Source organism: Acartia tonsa, chromosome 13, assembly GCF_053477335.1.
Source record: "Acartia tonsa isolate MP-2025a chromosome 13, ASM5347733v1, whole genome shotgun sequence".
NCBI classification, from domain to species: domain Eukaryota; kingdom Metazoa; phylum Arthropoda; class Copepoda; order Calanoida; family Acartiidae; genus Acartia; species Acartia tonsa.
This window is the reverse complement of record NC_137272.1, coordinates 4,325,956-4,344,055: the sequence shown is the minus strand read 5'-3', so window position 1 is coordinate 4,344,055 and position 18,100 is coordinate 4,325,956. Positions and strand designations below refer to the sequence as shown.

At 33.9% G+C, this 18,100-nt stretch overlaps 1 protein-coding gene across 1 annotated transcript; it reads right to left on the bottom strand.

Moving 5' to 3' along the window:
- Positions 1 to 4,512: 4,512 nt before the first annotated feature.
- Positions 4,513 to 11,602, bottom strand: LOC145304014 (NADP-dependent alcohol dehydrogenase C 1-like). Its single transcript, XM_080145767.1, has 11 exons — positions 11,520 to 11,602; positions 10,920 to 10,992; positions 10,560 to 10,622; positions 10,129 to 10,245; positions 9,554 to 9,668; positions 9,162 to 9,232; positions 8,608 to 8,684; positions 8,151 to 8,267; positions 6,664 to 6,781; positions 5,545 to 5,631; positions 4,513 to 4,630 (listed from the first exon to the last, which is right to left on the bottom strand). The coding sequence occupies exons 3-11, from the start codon at positions 10,578 to 10,580 to the stop codon at positions 4,568 to 4,570; spliced, it is 786 nt and encodes a 261-aa protein (XP_080001893.1). The 5' UTR covers positions 10,581 to 10,622; positions 10,920 to 10,992; positions 11,520 to 11,602; the 3' UTR covers positions 4,513 to 4,567.
- Positions 11,603 to 18,100: the final 6,498 nt, after the last annotated feature.

The window sequence follows — 18,100 nt, the reverse complement described above, 5'->3', positions numbered from 1 at the left end:
GTAGCCACTGCCAGTGCTGCCAATAAAACATGGATTTTTCAATGTTTGAAGTGTTTACGTATTATAATTATTATTTTTTTTCTTCATATTTTTACTGAAAATATAACCTTATATAGCCATATAGCCTTGGCCACGCGTAGCCAATTTGATCTAAAGATCACCATTGGGTTAGTAGCTGTACCTCTGGCAGCGACAACGGCAACGGCCAGCTCTCATAATATACTAAAATTGATGAATTCAAATTTTAAAATACTGAGTAAGAGCATTTTGAGAGACGGAGAGAAAAATTCGAGTATGACACACAAAAAAAAACAAGGATGACTGACATGATTCATAACTATAGCAAAGCGCATAAAAAACATCAATGTTAAAGGGCAGATGTTTAATAGTCATAAAAAAAGACAAAGATGAAAACATCCATAAGTAGTGAAGAAAAAAAAACTTCACTCATATTTTCATATTTTTGATTTTCTTATTTTGTAGCAAGATTGACTATGTAAAGTAGGGTGGGTTCATATCGGAATTAGACAAAGCGGGGATATGCAACAGATAAAATTAACCTTAAAAACATTTCTGACCGAAAAAGAATTCTAAAAAATTGAGTTTTAGAACACGACCACTTAAAAATATAATTTACTACTGATTAGTAGGCAAAGACGACATTCAAAAAAATTTTTGAATCAGAACTATGGCTTCATGGTGCTCCCTGGAAAGGCCTTGAGGAGCTGAATCAGGAACTTTTGTCCGTTTCAAAATATCTCATTCCTAGCCTTAGAAATCACTAAAAAACCAAAAATTTTTAAGGTTTATTGAGAATTGTCCAATTTGTAGAGGTTTTTTAGATTTTCTCAGGCTAGGAACGAGATTTTTTGAAACGGACAAAAGTTCCTGACTCAGCTTCTCAAGGCATTTCCAGGGAACACTATGAAGCCATAGTTCTGATTCAATAAATTTTTGACTCCCATTAATAAATAGCTATACAATTGAATGTCTGGTCGTCAGCGGTTTTAAGACTTAAGATAAATTTTAAATCATCCAGAGGTGTATTATATCTATATAAATTGAGTGCAGATCCCCGCTTTGGCCTCAGAAAAAAATGTCCAAAATCGACCCACCCTAATGTAAAGTCCATCTCAAATGGCAACTAAGAATATTACATTTCCCCCATAACGTTACTGACTGACGGACGGACAGCCAAAGTGAATAATAGAGTAGCTTCTCAACTAACAATCAAGGTTATAAATAAATATATAAAATAATATCTATATTCTATAATACAAAGTAGAACGATGTCTATATGTCTGTTTGTTTGTACCGAAGGATCTCGCAAACAGCTGAACCGATCGGGTTCTCCCCCCAAAAAAATTTTCTTTTTAGAACTGATATTATATAATACCCTTCCCCCCCCCCCAAAAAAAATATAAGTTTTTAAAGTTTTTTTTTATTTTTCTTTTAAATCTAAAATACGAAAAATTAGGTTGATCAAACCCCTTAAACAATAAAAAAACTACTGCCCTCTTTTTTCAGTTATAAACAAATAAGATGAGGAGGGGGGGGGGGGGTGTTGAGTGCTCATTAAGCACTCTAAAGAAAACCACCAGGCTTTTCAATAATCTAATTAAAAAGATTTTTATCATTTACAAAAAATTGTGCTTACAAAATATTTTTTTTTCGTTATTCAAAAATACTTATTTTTGGTTATGAACATTTAAATCTAAATTCTTTGAAAAAATAGTTGGTTTAGAAATTTTAAAATATTTATAAATACTAAATATGTACGTACCTTCTGTATTTACAAAATTATAAAAATAAACTCTGTATAAAATAATATTTTATTTACTAAATAACTTAAACAAGGATGACAACATCCATAAGTAGCCAAGCACAAACAAATCATGGATGAGAAATCGGAAAAGGAGACTTTAAATCAATAATAGATTTTTGAAGAAAAGATCACGAAACCTCTCTCAAGCATTTCCATAGTTTTCTATATTTTGTACTGGCGGCTTCTTCCCTAGCCTCTTGGGGCTTTGCCCCAAAGGAAAATGAAAAAAAAATTAAGTACGTGCCTAAAAAAAATGATGCGAGCATGGGAATCATCTTCTATTACCTACCCATCTGAAAATTTTTTGAATGGGTTGCCAATTTTCGCGAATAAATGGCGAATTCGCAAAACATATGCAAATTTTTTTTGGTGGGGTTTGGGGTGTCCCACCCCCTAAGAAAATAGCCTAAAACCACCACAGGACCTGTAGTTATATTCCCCTAAGAGTAGAATCCAATCGGTACAGTGGTTACCGAGACCTTAAGGGACAGACGGTCGGACAGACAGAAATCATTCTACTTTGCATTATAGATTATGAATGACAAACTGACTGTTAATACAGGGTGGGGCAAATAAGACCGGACAAATTCTAACTTCTAAACAAATAAACATAAAATCGTCAATTTTTAAGATTTTATTGAATTATAAAAACTGGCAAGCAAAATAGGTATATGACTAGTAGATAATTCAATAAAATCGCCTTCAGTTTCACTCACCGCCTTCACTCTTCCCCTGAACCGCCCGCAGGCCCTGGTCACCATATCCCTGTCCAAGCTGGCGAATTTCTCCTTGATGGGGGCAATGAGGGAGGTCTTTGTTGTATAGGCACGTCTATTGGTGCATGCTTCAAAGTAGCCACAGGCCCAAAAGTTCATTGAATTAAGATCGGGCTGCTGGGGGGCCCCATTTCCCTAGGAACGTGAGTGACCGCAAGATCCAAAATCCCCCAACTTGAACGCAACCCTTTGACACGGAGGCTCTTATTTGGACCACAGTTGCTGGAACGGGGTTCTATACCTTTTTGGAAATGGCATAAAGATTTAGCTAGGGTTGTTAGCGCAATTCATAGTCTAAAATGAGGTTTAAAGTTCCATATGGGTCTCTAACGTCGAGAACCGAGAAATTTTCACGATTTCACACAATTTTTTACATCTTAAAATCTGCCACGTTTTACTTTGCAGGAGTACTACAGCCAAGCCACTTTAGATACAGAGCTCTAGTCTTTTCTAGTGTCTTATTTATGTATCTAACAGTATATCCCCAGCAAGTTGCATAACTCTACCTCATCTACAGATGGGCTGAGATCCGTTTTAGTGGGTCCTAGTCGAGAATCCAGATTATTCCACTTATTTTTTATTATTATTTCGAATCTGCCTTGTTGATTATAAGCGCGGCCAGCTCGGAGTAAGAGCCCATCTTCGTCCAAAGATTTTTTTTGTGCTAAAAGGTAATTACCTTAGCTTTTTATAGTGAGGTCAAACGTCCTGATTGGTACGTCAAGTAGTTTTGGCGCTATGGCCGTTTAAAGTATGTCCTGTCTTATTTGCCCCACCCTGTAGTTATTTCTCGCATCGTATTATAAACGGCTTTCCGCGGATATAGAAGGTACAATTTTAAGATTGAAACCCGTTTTTTTTTTAGCCTCGAGGTGCCGAAGGCACCGGCTAAAAAAACTGATTGTACATTATTATATTCGTAGAAAGCTGGATATAATACTATGCTAGACATAGTTTTTTCGTATGGATGAGAACCGGTTCCTATCCACCGGATTTGAATGAAAACGAGAAAGTAAATTAATCTCAGGATGCTCAGAATAATGGGTCAATTATTAACAATTTTTTTTTGAAAATCAGACAAAAACACCAAAGAAATGAAGAATTATGTGAAAACTTTTTTAAAAAGTTACTTGTCCTTTCATCTACAGATATAAAAAAACCTTTAAAACGATGGAAAATTTAATTTTGATACAATTATCTACAGAAATTTTGAAAACAAAGATATGGCAGGAAATGTGAAAAATATAAAAATGGCCAAAACCCAGCTAAAAAGCAGTCCGACCGCCATTGATGTTTTATAACTAATTATGCTCCTTAATAATGGGAATGTTGACAAGAAGTTTCAGCCTTTTATCTTAAATAGCAGCCGAGAAAATCACATTTCCCCCATAGCGTTATGGACTGACTTACGGCCGAGCCCTTAATCAAAATACAGTAATCTGTATAATGATTGGTATTATCCTCTTAGGATTTTTTTTTAATTTTAAAAGTTTTCTTTCAAAAGTAAAGAAAAAAAGTAACATATAGAGTAGATGATAACAAATCTAATATAAAAAAAAATTTCTAAAGCAAACTTTATAATAAACATACCTAAAATTAAGACCTCTACTTGAAGCGAGTAAATCATGTTTTCCCCAACACAGACGGGCAGACATTTCGAATTATAGAGTATCTTTTCTATTAACTCAAGGAGTTTGAGAAAGTAAACAAAACTCTCCTCCACAAATGTGTTATATAAAAGACTAGCTTCTTCTCTCCTTGCCCAGGGAGGTCAGAAAAATGGCACAAAACCAACCCAAGACATTTATACAGATTCCTTGAAAATTACAACCCATTCGAACGAGCAAATTTTGAAATCTTATGCTTCATGCAATGAAAAGCCTTACTACTTTATATAATAGGATAACAATATAAAATTAAAATAATTTATTTCAATAATATAAGAGTTTGATGGAGAGGTTGTTTTTCAATTACACTTTTCAATGTCAAGAACATATCTGACGGCTTGGTCGTTCTTAGCATCTAATATCTAAAACAGGAAATTAATCATATTTAAGCTTTCCCTCAAAGTGCCTGGTGAGCACTGAAAACCCCCACCTTTTTAAAATAAGCAAAGGTTAGTTTTTTTCCTATGCCTAACCCATTTAACTGCGTTGTTTTAACCCTGCAGGGCTCTGCAGTATCAAATATAACCTAACCTTACCTGGCCTTTAGTAATAAATTAAAAAAAGAAAAACTTTTCTTATTTTCAATTTATATAAAAATAATGTGGGGGGGGGGGGGGAGGAGTTTCTATGCTCGACTATTGACTTTGAGGGACATCCCCAAATTGGCACATTTATCTTTTAATTGTTATTTAATTTAATTAGCTTGTATTTATGGCCATAACTGTCCTTTTTCTCAAACAAAAAGTAAAGATTTTATAAAACAGAAGATTTTCTATGATACAGATTGGTCGGCCCGTCGTAACGGTTAGCTCTTTTCGTTAATTTAGACATGTTAGAATTGTCTTACGTTTTCAAACTTTGCATGTGCTTCCTATAACTGTTAAGTACAATTTGGTAACTCTATAATCGTTTCCAGTAAGTTGTTATGTCAATTTTAATCATGATCATATTCATAACTTTTTTTCGATACCTTTTTTTGTATGATATAATAGTTAAAATAGACATATTAGAAGTATCCTATCAATATCAAACTTTGCAGGTGATTCCTTCAACAGTTTTTTTAAGCGTATCAACTCTATCATGATTATCATATTTATCTGATTTTTGGAATAATGATTCTTAGTACAACAAGGTAAAGTATTATATAGACTTAGAAATTAATGTACTGCTTATCAAGTTCTGACACTCTACAAGAGGTATTGTTCGCTTGTCCCTCCTTTTAATTTTAGAGCTTCACTTTTATGGATGTTGTCATCCTTGTTTTTTACATATTTACCTTGTAAACTTGATCCAAGTCCTTGTTGGTAATCATCTTTGTGTCAAGGATGATGTTATGCTTAGCACAGAAATCCATACACTCCTGTAGAATATGAGTTTTACTTGCTATTTGTCAGGGACACAGTGATAATCAAATGAAAGGTCTTGCCAGAAAAAACAAATTGAGAAATTGTAATAAATAAATTAGGAATGATTACCATATTGTACAGTGGGTTTTTTTTTGAGAACTTTTTTGAAAGCAATTTTACCCCACTTATAGTTATTAGATTTTAATGATTAATGGCTTATTTTCTTCGTTTTTTAATGCAATTAATAGAATACCAAAAAAATTCAGTTTTTATTTTAAAAAGTACAGTAAAATCTAAAATTCAAAACTTAGGTGTCAACATCTAAAAATGGTTTTAGCGCATTTTTCTTATGCCTAAATCTTCTACCCTTTGCAAGAAAAAAATTGGATTTTCTGTAGTCGACTTTGGGGGGCCAGTACTCCCTCTCTGGTTGAGATATGACCTTCAAACTTTGATATGTTCTAGTACATATCCCTGATAGTATCTGTAAACATTTTTAGCTCTATATCTCAACTTTGAAGATTTTGGCAGCCATTCTTGCAAAAGGTTGAATATTTGAGCATAACAAAATGCGCTAAAACCATTTTTAGATGTTGACACCTAAGTTTTAAATTTTAGATTTTACTGTTCTTTTTAAATAAAAACTGAAATATTTTTTTGGTGTTCTATTAATTTCATTAAAAAACGAAGAAAATAAGCCCGTAATCATTAAATTCTGATAACTATAAGTGGGGTAAAAAATTACCATTCTGGAGTGTAATTTTTGATTGTATATTTTATATCTCTAAAGGTGTATGAATGTGTTTTAATAGGAAATCTAAGAATTTAATCCGGCAATTTAGGAAGAAGACATTTAACAGAATATAATCAATCTCATTTAACAGAATATTATCTGATTAGTCAAAATTCCAATTTTTTTCTGCATTCAAATACAATCTTACTATTTCTTAGTAAGCATTATTGATTATTTTCGAATTAGTATAAAAAAAAAAAACATTTTTCTTTAAGAAAAGAGCTGTAAAATAAAAATGTGCAAGTGAAATTCCCTGAGTTTTAAGCATGCCTCCAATGAGTGATCCAGCAATGGTGAGTCTCTTCATCATCAGTGGGAACTGGCTCACCTGGTGGTTACCAAGTACAAACCCTAGCTGGACCAACTTACCATCCCTGAATTATAATAATTACTGGCTGACCTTGTAGTTATAAAGAACAAACCTTAGCTGGACCAACTTACCATCCCTGAATTATAATTATTACTGGCTGACCTAGTAGTTACCCAGTACAAATCATAGCTGGACCAACTTACCATCCCTGAAATATAATTATTACTGGCTGTCCTAGCAGTTACCCAGTACAAATCCTAGCTGGACCAACTTACAAACCCTGAAATATAATTATTACTGGCTGTCCTAGCAGTTACCCAGTACAAATCCTAGCTGGACCAACTTACAAACCCTGAAATATAATTATTACTGGCTGTCCTAGCAGTTACCCAGTACAAATCCTAGCTGGACCATTTTACAAACCCTGAAATATAATTATTACTGGCTGTCCTAGCAGTTACCCAGTACAAATCCTAGCTGGACCAACTTACCATCCCTGAAATATAATTATCACTAGCTGACCTAGCAGTTACCAAACACAAACCCTAGCTGGACCAACTTACCATCCCTGAAATATAATTATTACTGGCTGTCCTAGCAGTTACCCAGTACAAACCCTAGCTGGACCAACTTACGATCCCTGAAATTTAATTATTACTGGCTGACTTAGTAATTACCCAGTACAAACCCTAGCTGGACCAACTTACGATCCCTGAAATTTAATTATTACTGGCTGACTTAGTAATTACCCAGTACAAACCCTAGCTGGACCAACTTACCATCCCTGAAATATAATTATCACTAGCTGACCTAGTAGTTACCAAGCACAAACCCTAGCTGGACTAACTTACCATCCCTGAAATATAATTATCACTGGCTGTCCTAGTAGCTACCCAGCACAAATCCTAGCTGGACCAATTTACCATCCCTGAATTATAATTATTACTGGCTGACCTAGTAGTTACCCAGTACAAACTCTAGCTGGACCAACTTACCATCCCTAAATTATAAATATTACTGACTGTTCTAGTAGTTACCCAGCACAAACCCTAGCTGAACCAACTTACCCTCCCTGAAATATAATTATTACTGGCTGACCTAGTAGTTACCCAGTCAAATCCTAGCTGGACCAACTTACCATCCCTGAATTATAATTATTACTGGCTGACCTAGTAGTTACCCAGCACAAATCCTAGCTGGACCAACTTACCATCCCTGAATAATAATTATTACTGTCTTTCTGTTCATCCAACTTTCTAATGAATCTAATAGTATGTTAAGACTTCATCTTAAGTTAGAATTTACATTAAACAAGACCATAAATCCCAGCAAATAACCCAAAGGATTCCTATATTTTTTTGTATGGATCTTTGGCAAAGCATAGTGTACAAACATTCATATATTTTTTTTATTGATTGAAGAATGAAAAGCACCTTTTAAGAAGAGATAGGTAAGGACCAAGTTGGTGTTCAGCTGAAATAGTATTCAAAACTAAATCCAAAGAATTGGCAGCACCATCCATGCTTTCTTTATCAGTAGACAACACAAATCTAAATAAGATGTTGATAACAAAGAAAGATTATGTTCTGATTTTCATAACTACACCCCTAGAAGCCTCTCTTCTACCCTCCCACATAATTTTCCATTTCAGAAAAAAAATTCGGGAGGGGGGTATTTTTTCTAGGTGCAATTTATCTTTGTAGAGTGGAGATACCCTTGCCCAAAATAGTTATAAACCTTCCCTGGACCTATAAGAAGCTTACAGCTAGTAAAAGGGAACCACATCTCTTCAAAGTTGCGCGAGATCCTTCGCTACAGACAAAAAAGCTTACTTCTTTACATAATAGGATTACTGTAATAGTAAAAATGTAAAGTAAATTAGCTAAAAACCTGTCAGCTCCAATTTTCAAAGCATGCTCTTTCTTGTTTAAACTTGTTGAAATTGCTGTCACATTGTTGCCCATAGCCTTGAAATTTTTATGGTAAATTAATAAATATTAAAGATATGTAAACTTTCCTCTAAAAAATCACTGTATTCTATTTCCATAAAAGGATCTAAATCTACAGCTCTATAAAGTTTTGCAATCTTTAATTTATTTTGTTTTTATTTTTACAATACTACCTAGCTTGGTTCTCTAAGTTTAAAGGTATCCAGAATACCTATGTTTAATCTATTTTGGGTAAAGTAGACAGATCCATATTGATCTATTCATGGTTACCTGGGCAGAGCTGATTAGGAGTTAGGTTGTGTACTGTTATAGTAATTTTAATTGTATTTGTATCTGTCTAGCTTATATTTTCATTTTTATGACTTTGTTGAAATTTTAATGCCTTAATAAATATGATTATGTTTATTTTATGGCTTTCTGTCCTCTCATTGTTTATTTTTTCTAGGTGACCCAAGGCAACTAGATCAATTAATAGCCATGAACAATTTTGCTCACCTTTGCAAGTTTGATACCCATCTGTCCAAGACCTCCAATACCAATTATTCCAACATTCATACCACCCTTTACTAAATGAAAACATTGATTAATGAAATGATAACTATTTTGACTTAAAATTCAAATTATTATAACATCTATCATAAAATGGAGATTTAAAAGCTTTTATTTATAATATTTTCTCAACAAAAGTAAATCCTAAGTCAACTCATCACTTATCAATCAATATATGTAGTGTTTAATTTTTGTAAACACTCATTTGAGTAATTTTCACATCAAATAGCCTAGAACCTGTTTACATACGCATACCATTTAATTTGATTTAGACTTTAGAATCAAAAGAAATTATAATTAATTACTTTTCATTGGATCTTGAAGATATCAGCAGTTACCTGCTCCCCAGTGACTGAGAGGTGAATACATGGTAATTCCAGCACAGAAGACAGGACCTGCAGCCTCCAGGGGATAACTGTCAGGTATACTTATACAGTATCTCTCATTCACTGTCTAAGATTATATTATTAAAAATTATAATGCTTTCCTAGATAGTGCCTTTCGAGCACTGAAACCCTACCCCTTTTTAAAATTTAAAGGCCAAGTTTGTCAAACTCCAGAGGGGCCTATAACTGCATTGTCCTAATCTCGAAGGCCTACCTTAGTTAGTTTAATAAAATTAGATAAGAAAAAACATGAGGCAAACAGTATAAATTTAGAGAGGGAGGATATATTAGACTGTAAATTACTGTAAATTATATACTGATATCCAGAGTTTTATAACCACATTATCTTATTCACTTGCTCAAAAACTTCTGTTACTTTCTTTTAATTTAAATTTGGTGATTCCAAAATTGCAATAATTTTCAATTTCAGCCAATAATCTTAATTTACTGAAAGGGTAATTTTGGTTATTATTATTAAGGTTGTATATCCATTGTCTTATCCCTTAAAATCCTTGATAAAAGTTAACCTGAGAGCGGCTGTATCCACCACAGGTATGACCCAGATTAGTTTGTATATGTCCATGTCTGATAACTCCATTATAGGTTCCAGTCATCTGATTATCACATGTATGCTCCTCTCTATCCTACAATTATATTAGTCTAATTATTGATCCATCTGTTGACCAATCCATCGATCAATCTATTGCTTAATCTATCAATCAATCTATCAATCAATCTATCAATCAATCAATCTATCAATCAATCTATCTATCAATCAATCAATCTATCAATCAATCTATCAATCAATCTATCAATCTATCAATCAATCTATCAATCTATCAATCAATCTATCAATCAATCTATTGATCAATCTAGCAATCAATATATCAATCTATTGATTCAATTATTGATCAATTTATTTTTAAATCTATCTATCAATTTATTTATTAAACTGTACCTGGCAATTCTGGCACTCCATACAGCTGTCAGATATACAGCCCACTCCAACTCTGTCACCAATCTTAACATCAAATAATACTAATGCTTTCTCTCTTAAAGTGCCTGGCGAGCAAAGAAACCTTCTTTCAGAACAAAATGATAGTAAAACAAAAATCATTGTCTTTACCTTATATTAGCTTATCTCAACAAACTTTTGTCTTAATTTAATTATAAAGAAAAATTACTGGGCAAGAATAAATGAAAGGACAGAAAAGAAGAAAACAGAAATAAAAGATAAAGATATAAAGACAAATGATATGTCATAAAAAGTGACATACTGACACTCAAGACAAAAATATGTAATATACAATGAAATTACCTTAAATTTAGTGACATTACTGCCAACAGCAGTTACTATGCCTGCCAACTCATGACCTGGCACTATGGGATACCTGAAACAGATAAAAATTTAATGATTCAAGAATCATGGTGTTGCTCCAAAAGACCTAAAGGTAAAAAAACTTGACAGCATAAGATCTAATTTACAAAACATTTTAAGAACAAAATATATTCTATAAGAACAACATCTACATGTTTTTTTTTTTTTGGGGGGGGGGCTGGGGTGGGTAAGAAATGTCTTAATGGTTTAAAATTTAGTACCCATAGCCCCTAAGGAAAACTTGGACAAAAGATCCTATCTGACATAATATTTCATAAATATCCGAAATAACTATCATATTTAATACTATGTCAACAACATCTTCATTATCTTAGTTTTTTTGGGTTAGAAATTGTCTTTAACTTTCCAATTGGATAACCTATCCTTTATGAACAAAGATCATGACTCTATATAGTACCCGAAGCCCCTAGGGAAATCTTATAAAGAAAAAATCTGTACTTAGTTTTTAAATTGGAAAATTATTGAAAAAGATGTTTAAAAACCTAATAATTTTGATAAATTTTGTTAAAAATGCCATACCTTGTTGTACCAGCAATATTAGCAGCTAAATGGACATCTGATCAAATAACAGATTTTAACATTTAAAATATCAACAACAAGCCATGGGGTTTTTGCCAAATAAACTTGTAACAACATATAACAAAAGCTACTACAGAGCTGTGTGATTTGCTCATCTGCTTACGGAAATAAATGTGAAGATTCATATGTATGACCATTATTAGAGTAAAACAATAGAGAGGGAGGGGGTTAAATAATTGTATGTCCCCTTCCCAAGGACCCTGTGCCAATTTTTAATTGGATGTTTGAAAATCAATCAATTGGGTCGAGAATATTAACACAGCTAACAAAAGATGAGAAAGCAATTTGGTAGCAGACGAAAAAGGTCTCCAACAGGAGGAACCAGATGATTGACTGGCTATACTTCTATACTATAATTTTATTTGACCATTATAATTCATATATCTTCTTAATTAAAATTTTATAATTTATAATATTTATTTCTCGCATCGTATTATAATCAGCTTTCCGCGGATATAAAATGTACATTGCTTGTTTTATATTCCTAGAAAACTGGATATAATACGATGCTAGGCATAGTTTTTTTTCGTATGGATTAGAACCGGTTTTAAAATGAATACGAGAAAAACTGTTATTCCTGTGTGACAAACTCCACAGTATTTGACATCAAAAGTGACGTAATTCTCTCCAGCAAGATTTCTCTCAATCTGTAAGTAAACAAGGATGACAACATCCATCAATAGAAAAGCAAAATAATCAAGAATGGATATACGGACAATGTAGGATAGCGAGCAGATGGTGAGATCAAGAAAATAAATCACGAAACCTTTTAACTGTAATTTTATACATTTTTTATTATTTACATTTTGTAGCATGACTGAGAGACCGACAACCCAAGTAAAGGGGGGGGGGGGGGTTAATGCAACCATCTCGTAATCAATGATTAAATGGCCCTTAGAATTCGAATTTTGATCTGAAATTGTTCAAGAGAAATCCTTGGTAGGTCAATTTTCCCTAAATGGAACAAAAAGTTGGAAAAGTAATGGCTGGCGGCTCAGCCGTTTAGCCGTTTTTGCCTATTTTAAGGGCAAATTCATCATTAATTACGTAGGATTCAACTTTTTAAAACATATTTTTGGTTTAATTCATGTTAAATGATAGAAATAACCATATTTTAATCTTCTATTACCAACAGCTACCGGCTAGAACCGTTTGATAAGGTTTTTGAGCGAGAAAAAGTATTATGTGAAGATAGATTTCGTGACTAATATGCTCTTAAGATTGGCAAAACGACTGCGCCGCCAGCCGTTAACCGTTACTTTTCCAACTTTTTATTCGATTTAGGGAAAATAGACCTACCAAGGATTAACCATGCAAAATTTCAGATCTAAGTGCCATTTAATCACTGATTACGAGATGAATGCAGCCCTGCCAACAAGCAGCTTAAGTTCTCAGAAACGCCAACACAGAACAGATTCCAACTGCTGGAATCTGACGTCGATGACGACATTCAACGCCCTCCTTTACCGGAAAAAGTAAGACGTAATCTCAACTCAGCTAGGAGCAGTATTATTAATGACTTAGAGAAGGGCAAGGCCAATGACGCAATCGACGCCCTCGACGCAGTAGTCGGCAATCTGCTCGATCCAGCCGATGGCAGCTCCAGGAATGTATCTAGGGATACATCCAAAGATAACTCCAGGAATGTATCCAGAGAGGTTTCGAGTGAGGAGGACACTACAGGCAGCCAAACCCAGCAGCCTATGAACCAGCGGAAGTCTAGACGAAACAAAAAGCTGTCTAAGGCGCCGTCCACAGCATCAACTACAGCGGGTACCACTGCATGATTGTCCACCTGCGGACTCTAACATGCTAGCCACCCGCGGCTACCACTATTTGAACGCTCCACCTGCGGAACGTTCAAAACACTCACTTGCAGGGCCAACCACCTGCGGTTCACCTAACTGCCGCTACACCTGCGGTACATCACTGCGGGCATAGCTCCATACTGCGGGTTCTCTACCACCTGCGGTCAAGCAGGAGCAATATTAAACAACCACCTGCGGTTTCATTCGCAGAGTGAAAATTAACCACCTGCGGTTTATAAATAAATAACCCAGCTTTCACCACCTGCGGTATCATACTGCAAGATGCTATATACTGCGGGTATTACCACCTGCGGTCAAGCAGGTAATACTTATTGAAATTAACCACATGCGGTTATAACTCGCAGCGTGCTATAGTGCTATCCACAGCATTGAACATTAGGCCACCTGCGGCAGTTTAGACCACCTGCGGTTGAGCTCTCCAGGAGAATTCAATTACAACCTATTGAACACTCGGCCACCCGCGGCAGGTAACACCACCCGCGGTTGCGACCGGCGGATTTCAGTGATCTTTCAGCTGTAAGTAATACGTGTAATATTACATAGTTTACCATAAACTTAATACATAGTTCCTTATTATTTTTTTTTTTCATTTTTTCCATTGATATTTTTTTTTAATAATTTTCTCTTGAGGATCTTAACACTTATATAGCCTGTTCTGCAATACGTCAATTTTTTCTTCCACAATATTTCATACAAAACATTTGTTTTTTTTTATTGTTACCTTTTCTCATAATATTTCTTAAAATTTCCACTTGAGGATCTTAATACTTTTATAGCCTGTTTTGCAATACGTTAATTTTTTCTTCTTCTCTTTCTTTTCACAATATTTCATACAAAAATTACCAGTAACCAATATTTTTTATTATTTTTCCTATTATGATTTTTCTTCTGCAATGTCCTTAAGTAACTTCAATATTATTTACATAATTATTATACATTTCAACAAACTACAATATTATTTTCAAATTATTCTACACTACTTTATCACTGATCGTTGATCAATATTATTAATTTAGTATATAAACATTACACCAGCTTCCGACTAGTAAATAGGGTAGGGGCGAAGACTGCAAGGGGGGGGGAGTATGGGGGGAGGGGTCTACGTACGCAGAATAACCGTCAACCTGGATGTGGGGGTCACGAGGGGGGGAGGGCGGGGGAACGGGGGCGGGAGGGAGCGTGGTAGCGATACAACAGAATTAAAACCTTACTTTTATTATATAAGTATTATCCAGAATCAATCTTTAATTTTACTTTTAATAGAGATAACCAAAGCACCTATAGATATATTACTATTAATAAACAATGAATGACATAGAAAACGATGTAAATGATATTAACTTATTGAGACAGAATTTAAGCAACCTTAACCGAGTCATTCATGTCAAAGATAACGAACTCAATAATATTAATGTCAATATTAACTTAGAAGTAGCACGATTAAATGAAGATATAAGATTAGACTTGGGTTGTACGACGCTATATGGTTCTCACTATAAGGACTTTGTAGATGAACTTAACCTACCAACATGTAAATATTATAGGGAGGAAGATATATTGGACTTTTCTAATTCAACAAACACAACTTATTTATCCGTTTTTTCGATTAATACACAGTCAATCCTCAGCAAATTTAACGACATAACGTTATTTTTAGACAGTATGAACAAAGGGAAATTTAAAGTTAACATTTTAGCAATGCAAGAAATTTGGCATGACCATAACCTTGTCTTTAACGGCTACCAATATTTTAAAAATAGCAGGAGAGGTGGACAAGGGGGGGGAGTGGGCTTCTTAATAAGTAAAGGTATAGCAGCTACTTTAATAAACGATGATAACTTTTACATAGACAGACTTTACGAATGCATTACTTTAAATATAGTCATTAAAGGACAAAGATTTATACTCTTGAATGTTTACCACCCACCCAATACACCCGAAAAACCAAATCTCAAGCATTTAATGAATTCTTAGAAATATTTGATGCTCACATAGAATCGCTAGATCCACTTAATACTCCAATAATAATTTTATCGGACTTTAATGTTAATTTATTTAAAATTCGAGAACCAAATTCGGAAGCAGTTAACCTTTTAAACTCTCTATTAGCGAATGCTCTAGTACCAACAATAAGCAAGGCAACGAGAATTACAGACAACTCATACTCTTTGATTGATAATATAACTTGCAAGAACTTAATTGGATCAGTAGATCTCTGTGGTATAATACCTACTAATATTTCAGATCACTATATGCTTGTAAATCTTATTAAATTAATTAATCCTAATAATAAAAGGAACAAACCACCGCCAACATACAGACGTTTATTTACCAATGACAACCTTGAAAAATTCAGGACAGAACTAGCAATAACGGACTGGAGAGAAATAATGTCCGAAAAAACGAACGTTGATAAGGCTTATTCATTGTTTATTGAGAAATTTTTACAAACTTACGACAGAATAATACCGAAACAAATGGTTAAATTTAATGACAGAACAACACCGATAAACCAACATATGACAAAAGACTTAATGAAAAGTAGATTAAAAAAAAGACAACTATATTTATCTAGGAAAAAATCGGCTACTGATCTTGAACGTTATAAATCCTATCGGAATAACTTTAATCGAGCAAATAGACAGGCAAAAAAAGTACATTATAGGGAAAGAGTAGAGGATGCAAGGGGAAATTCAAAGAAACTTTGGGACGTTTTAAAGGATACGATAGGGACAGCAAAAAAAGACTCAAGAATTGAATATATTGAAATAGACGGACAAAAAATCTACGACGACATTCAAATAGCTAACAATTTTAACGAGTATTTAGCAAATATCGGTAGCAATCTGACCCCGTTATTACCTAAAATACACAGCAAATCCTTCAACGACTATCTCCCACCCCCAACAGAAGACTCTTTTTTCATTCGCCCAATAACCGAAAGGTTTCTACTTGAAGTAATAAGCAAAATGAAACATAAAAAAAGCGGTGATGACAACGACATTTCATTATACTTAGTTAATTTTGTTAGAATAACAATCATAAGACCATTACTCCATATTATAAATCTTAGCTTTCAAACGGGCAAAATGCCAGATCTTCAAAAAATCACAAGGACCATCCTTATCCATAAAAGCGGTCCTTTTTACCTTTTAGACAACTATCATGGTGTATCTTTAATAAATAGTTTTTCAAAAATACAAGAAAAATGCCTTTATATTCAATTAACGGATTTCTTAACTCAAAAAAGATTCTTTAATAAACTTCAATACGGTTTTCGCCCAAATAGATCTACATATCATGCGATTCTTCACTTATTAAATAAAATCACTCAGTGTATTGCATCGGGCAGAGTCGCCATGGTGGTACTGCTCGACGTGAGAAAATGTTTTGACATGTTGGACAGACCCACGCTTTTAAAAAAACTAGAGAACTTAGGGATAAGAGGACACAGCCTGAAATGGTTCGAGAGCTACTTTAAAGACCGACAACAGAGAGTTTTTTACAAAGGAATAAATTCGGATAATTTAGTCACCATAGACTGGGGAGTTTTACAGGGATCGATTTTAGGGGTCCTCTTATTCTTAGTTTATGTAAATGATATAAATGCTTGTTCGGATGTCTTACTTAGTTACTTATTTGCTGATGATAACTGTGCATTTCTTGAAAGCGATACCCTATCTAACTTAATAGAACTTGCAAACGTCGAACTACCTAAGTTACTTGATTGGTATAGCAGCAATAAGTTGCTGCTACACCCATCAAAAACTAAAGTATTACTCCTCGGCTTACCCAGAAATAATAGATTTTTATCCGATATTGATTTAGGTATACTTAACAACTTTCCGGTTTACTTCGACATGAATGATGAGGGCCAGAACTTGCCGGGAAAAATAACCAAATTAATTTTAACACCGAATGATAAGGAAAAATCTTGCAGACACTTAGGAGTCATGATTGACAATAAGTTATCATTTAAGTATCACTTTGACCAAATGCGGGTGAGAATAAGTAAATTAATCTTTACGCTTAAAATGATGAAAAACTTGTTACACAAACGCCACATGTTATTAATATACAACTCTTATATCAAAAGTATTATGGATTACTGTGCTCCGTTGTTTGTTGGGACAGCAAACATACACTTACGTCCTATTTTCATTCTCCAAAAAAAAGCCATCCGAATTATAAGTAACGTAAGTAGTAGGACCCCGACCGCAGAATTATTTAAACAATTAAGAATTTTACCATACTTAAAATCAATCAAATTTCATGCCGTTAACTTTATGCATTTATACAAATTCAATAAAGTACCTATAACATTTGAAAATACGTGGATAACAAATAGGGTTATAAGAGATAGAGAGCTTAGAAACGATAACGATTTTAGTATTCCATTCACGAACAGAACGTTTTTAAAGTCGTTACCACTTTATAGATTTCCTTACTTATGGAACCAATTACCAAATTACCTAAAAACCATAGTCGATTACAAAGAATTTAAGAGTAAATCCTTTAACTATTTCCTAGAGAACGACTAATTGTCTAATTCCCAAAATTAAAGATATTCAATTTTACACATATAGTCCATTTGCAGATGGACTGACATTAGCAACGAGAGCATTTTAACTTTCGTCGGCTTTTTAACTCATTTTTAACTCATTTATTCGGTAATTTCACCCCTCCCTTTAT

What these genes read in the sequence shown, in the direction of transcription:
- LOC145304014 (XM_080145767.1), bottom strand. Translation starts at nt 10,580, where the DNA reads ATGGAGTGCCAGAATTGCCAG. An exon ending in TCTCAGTCACTGGGGAGCAG is followed by an intron (nt 9,233 to 9,553) that starts GTAACTGCTGAT and finishes GTTTTCATTTAG; the next exon opens with TAAAGGGTGGTATGAATGTT. An exon ending in TACCTATCTCTTCTTAAAAG is followed by an intron (nt 6,782 to 8,150) that starts GTGCTTTTCATT and finishes ATTATAATTCAG; the next exon opens with GGATGGTAAGTTGGTCCAGC.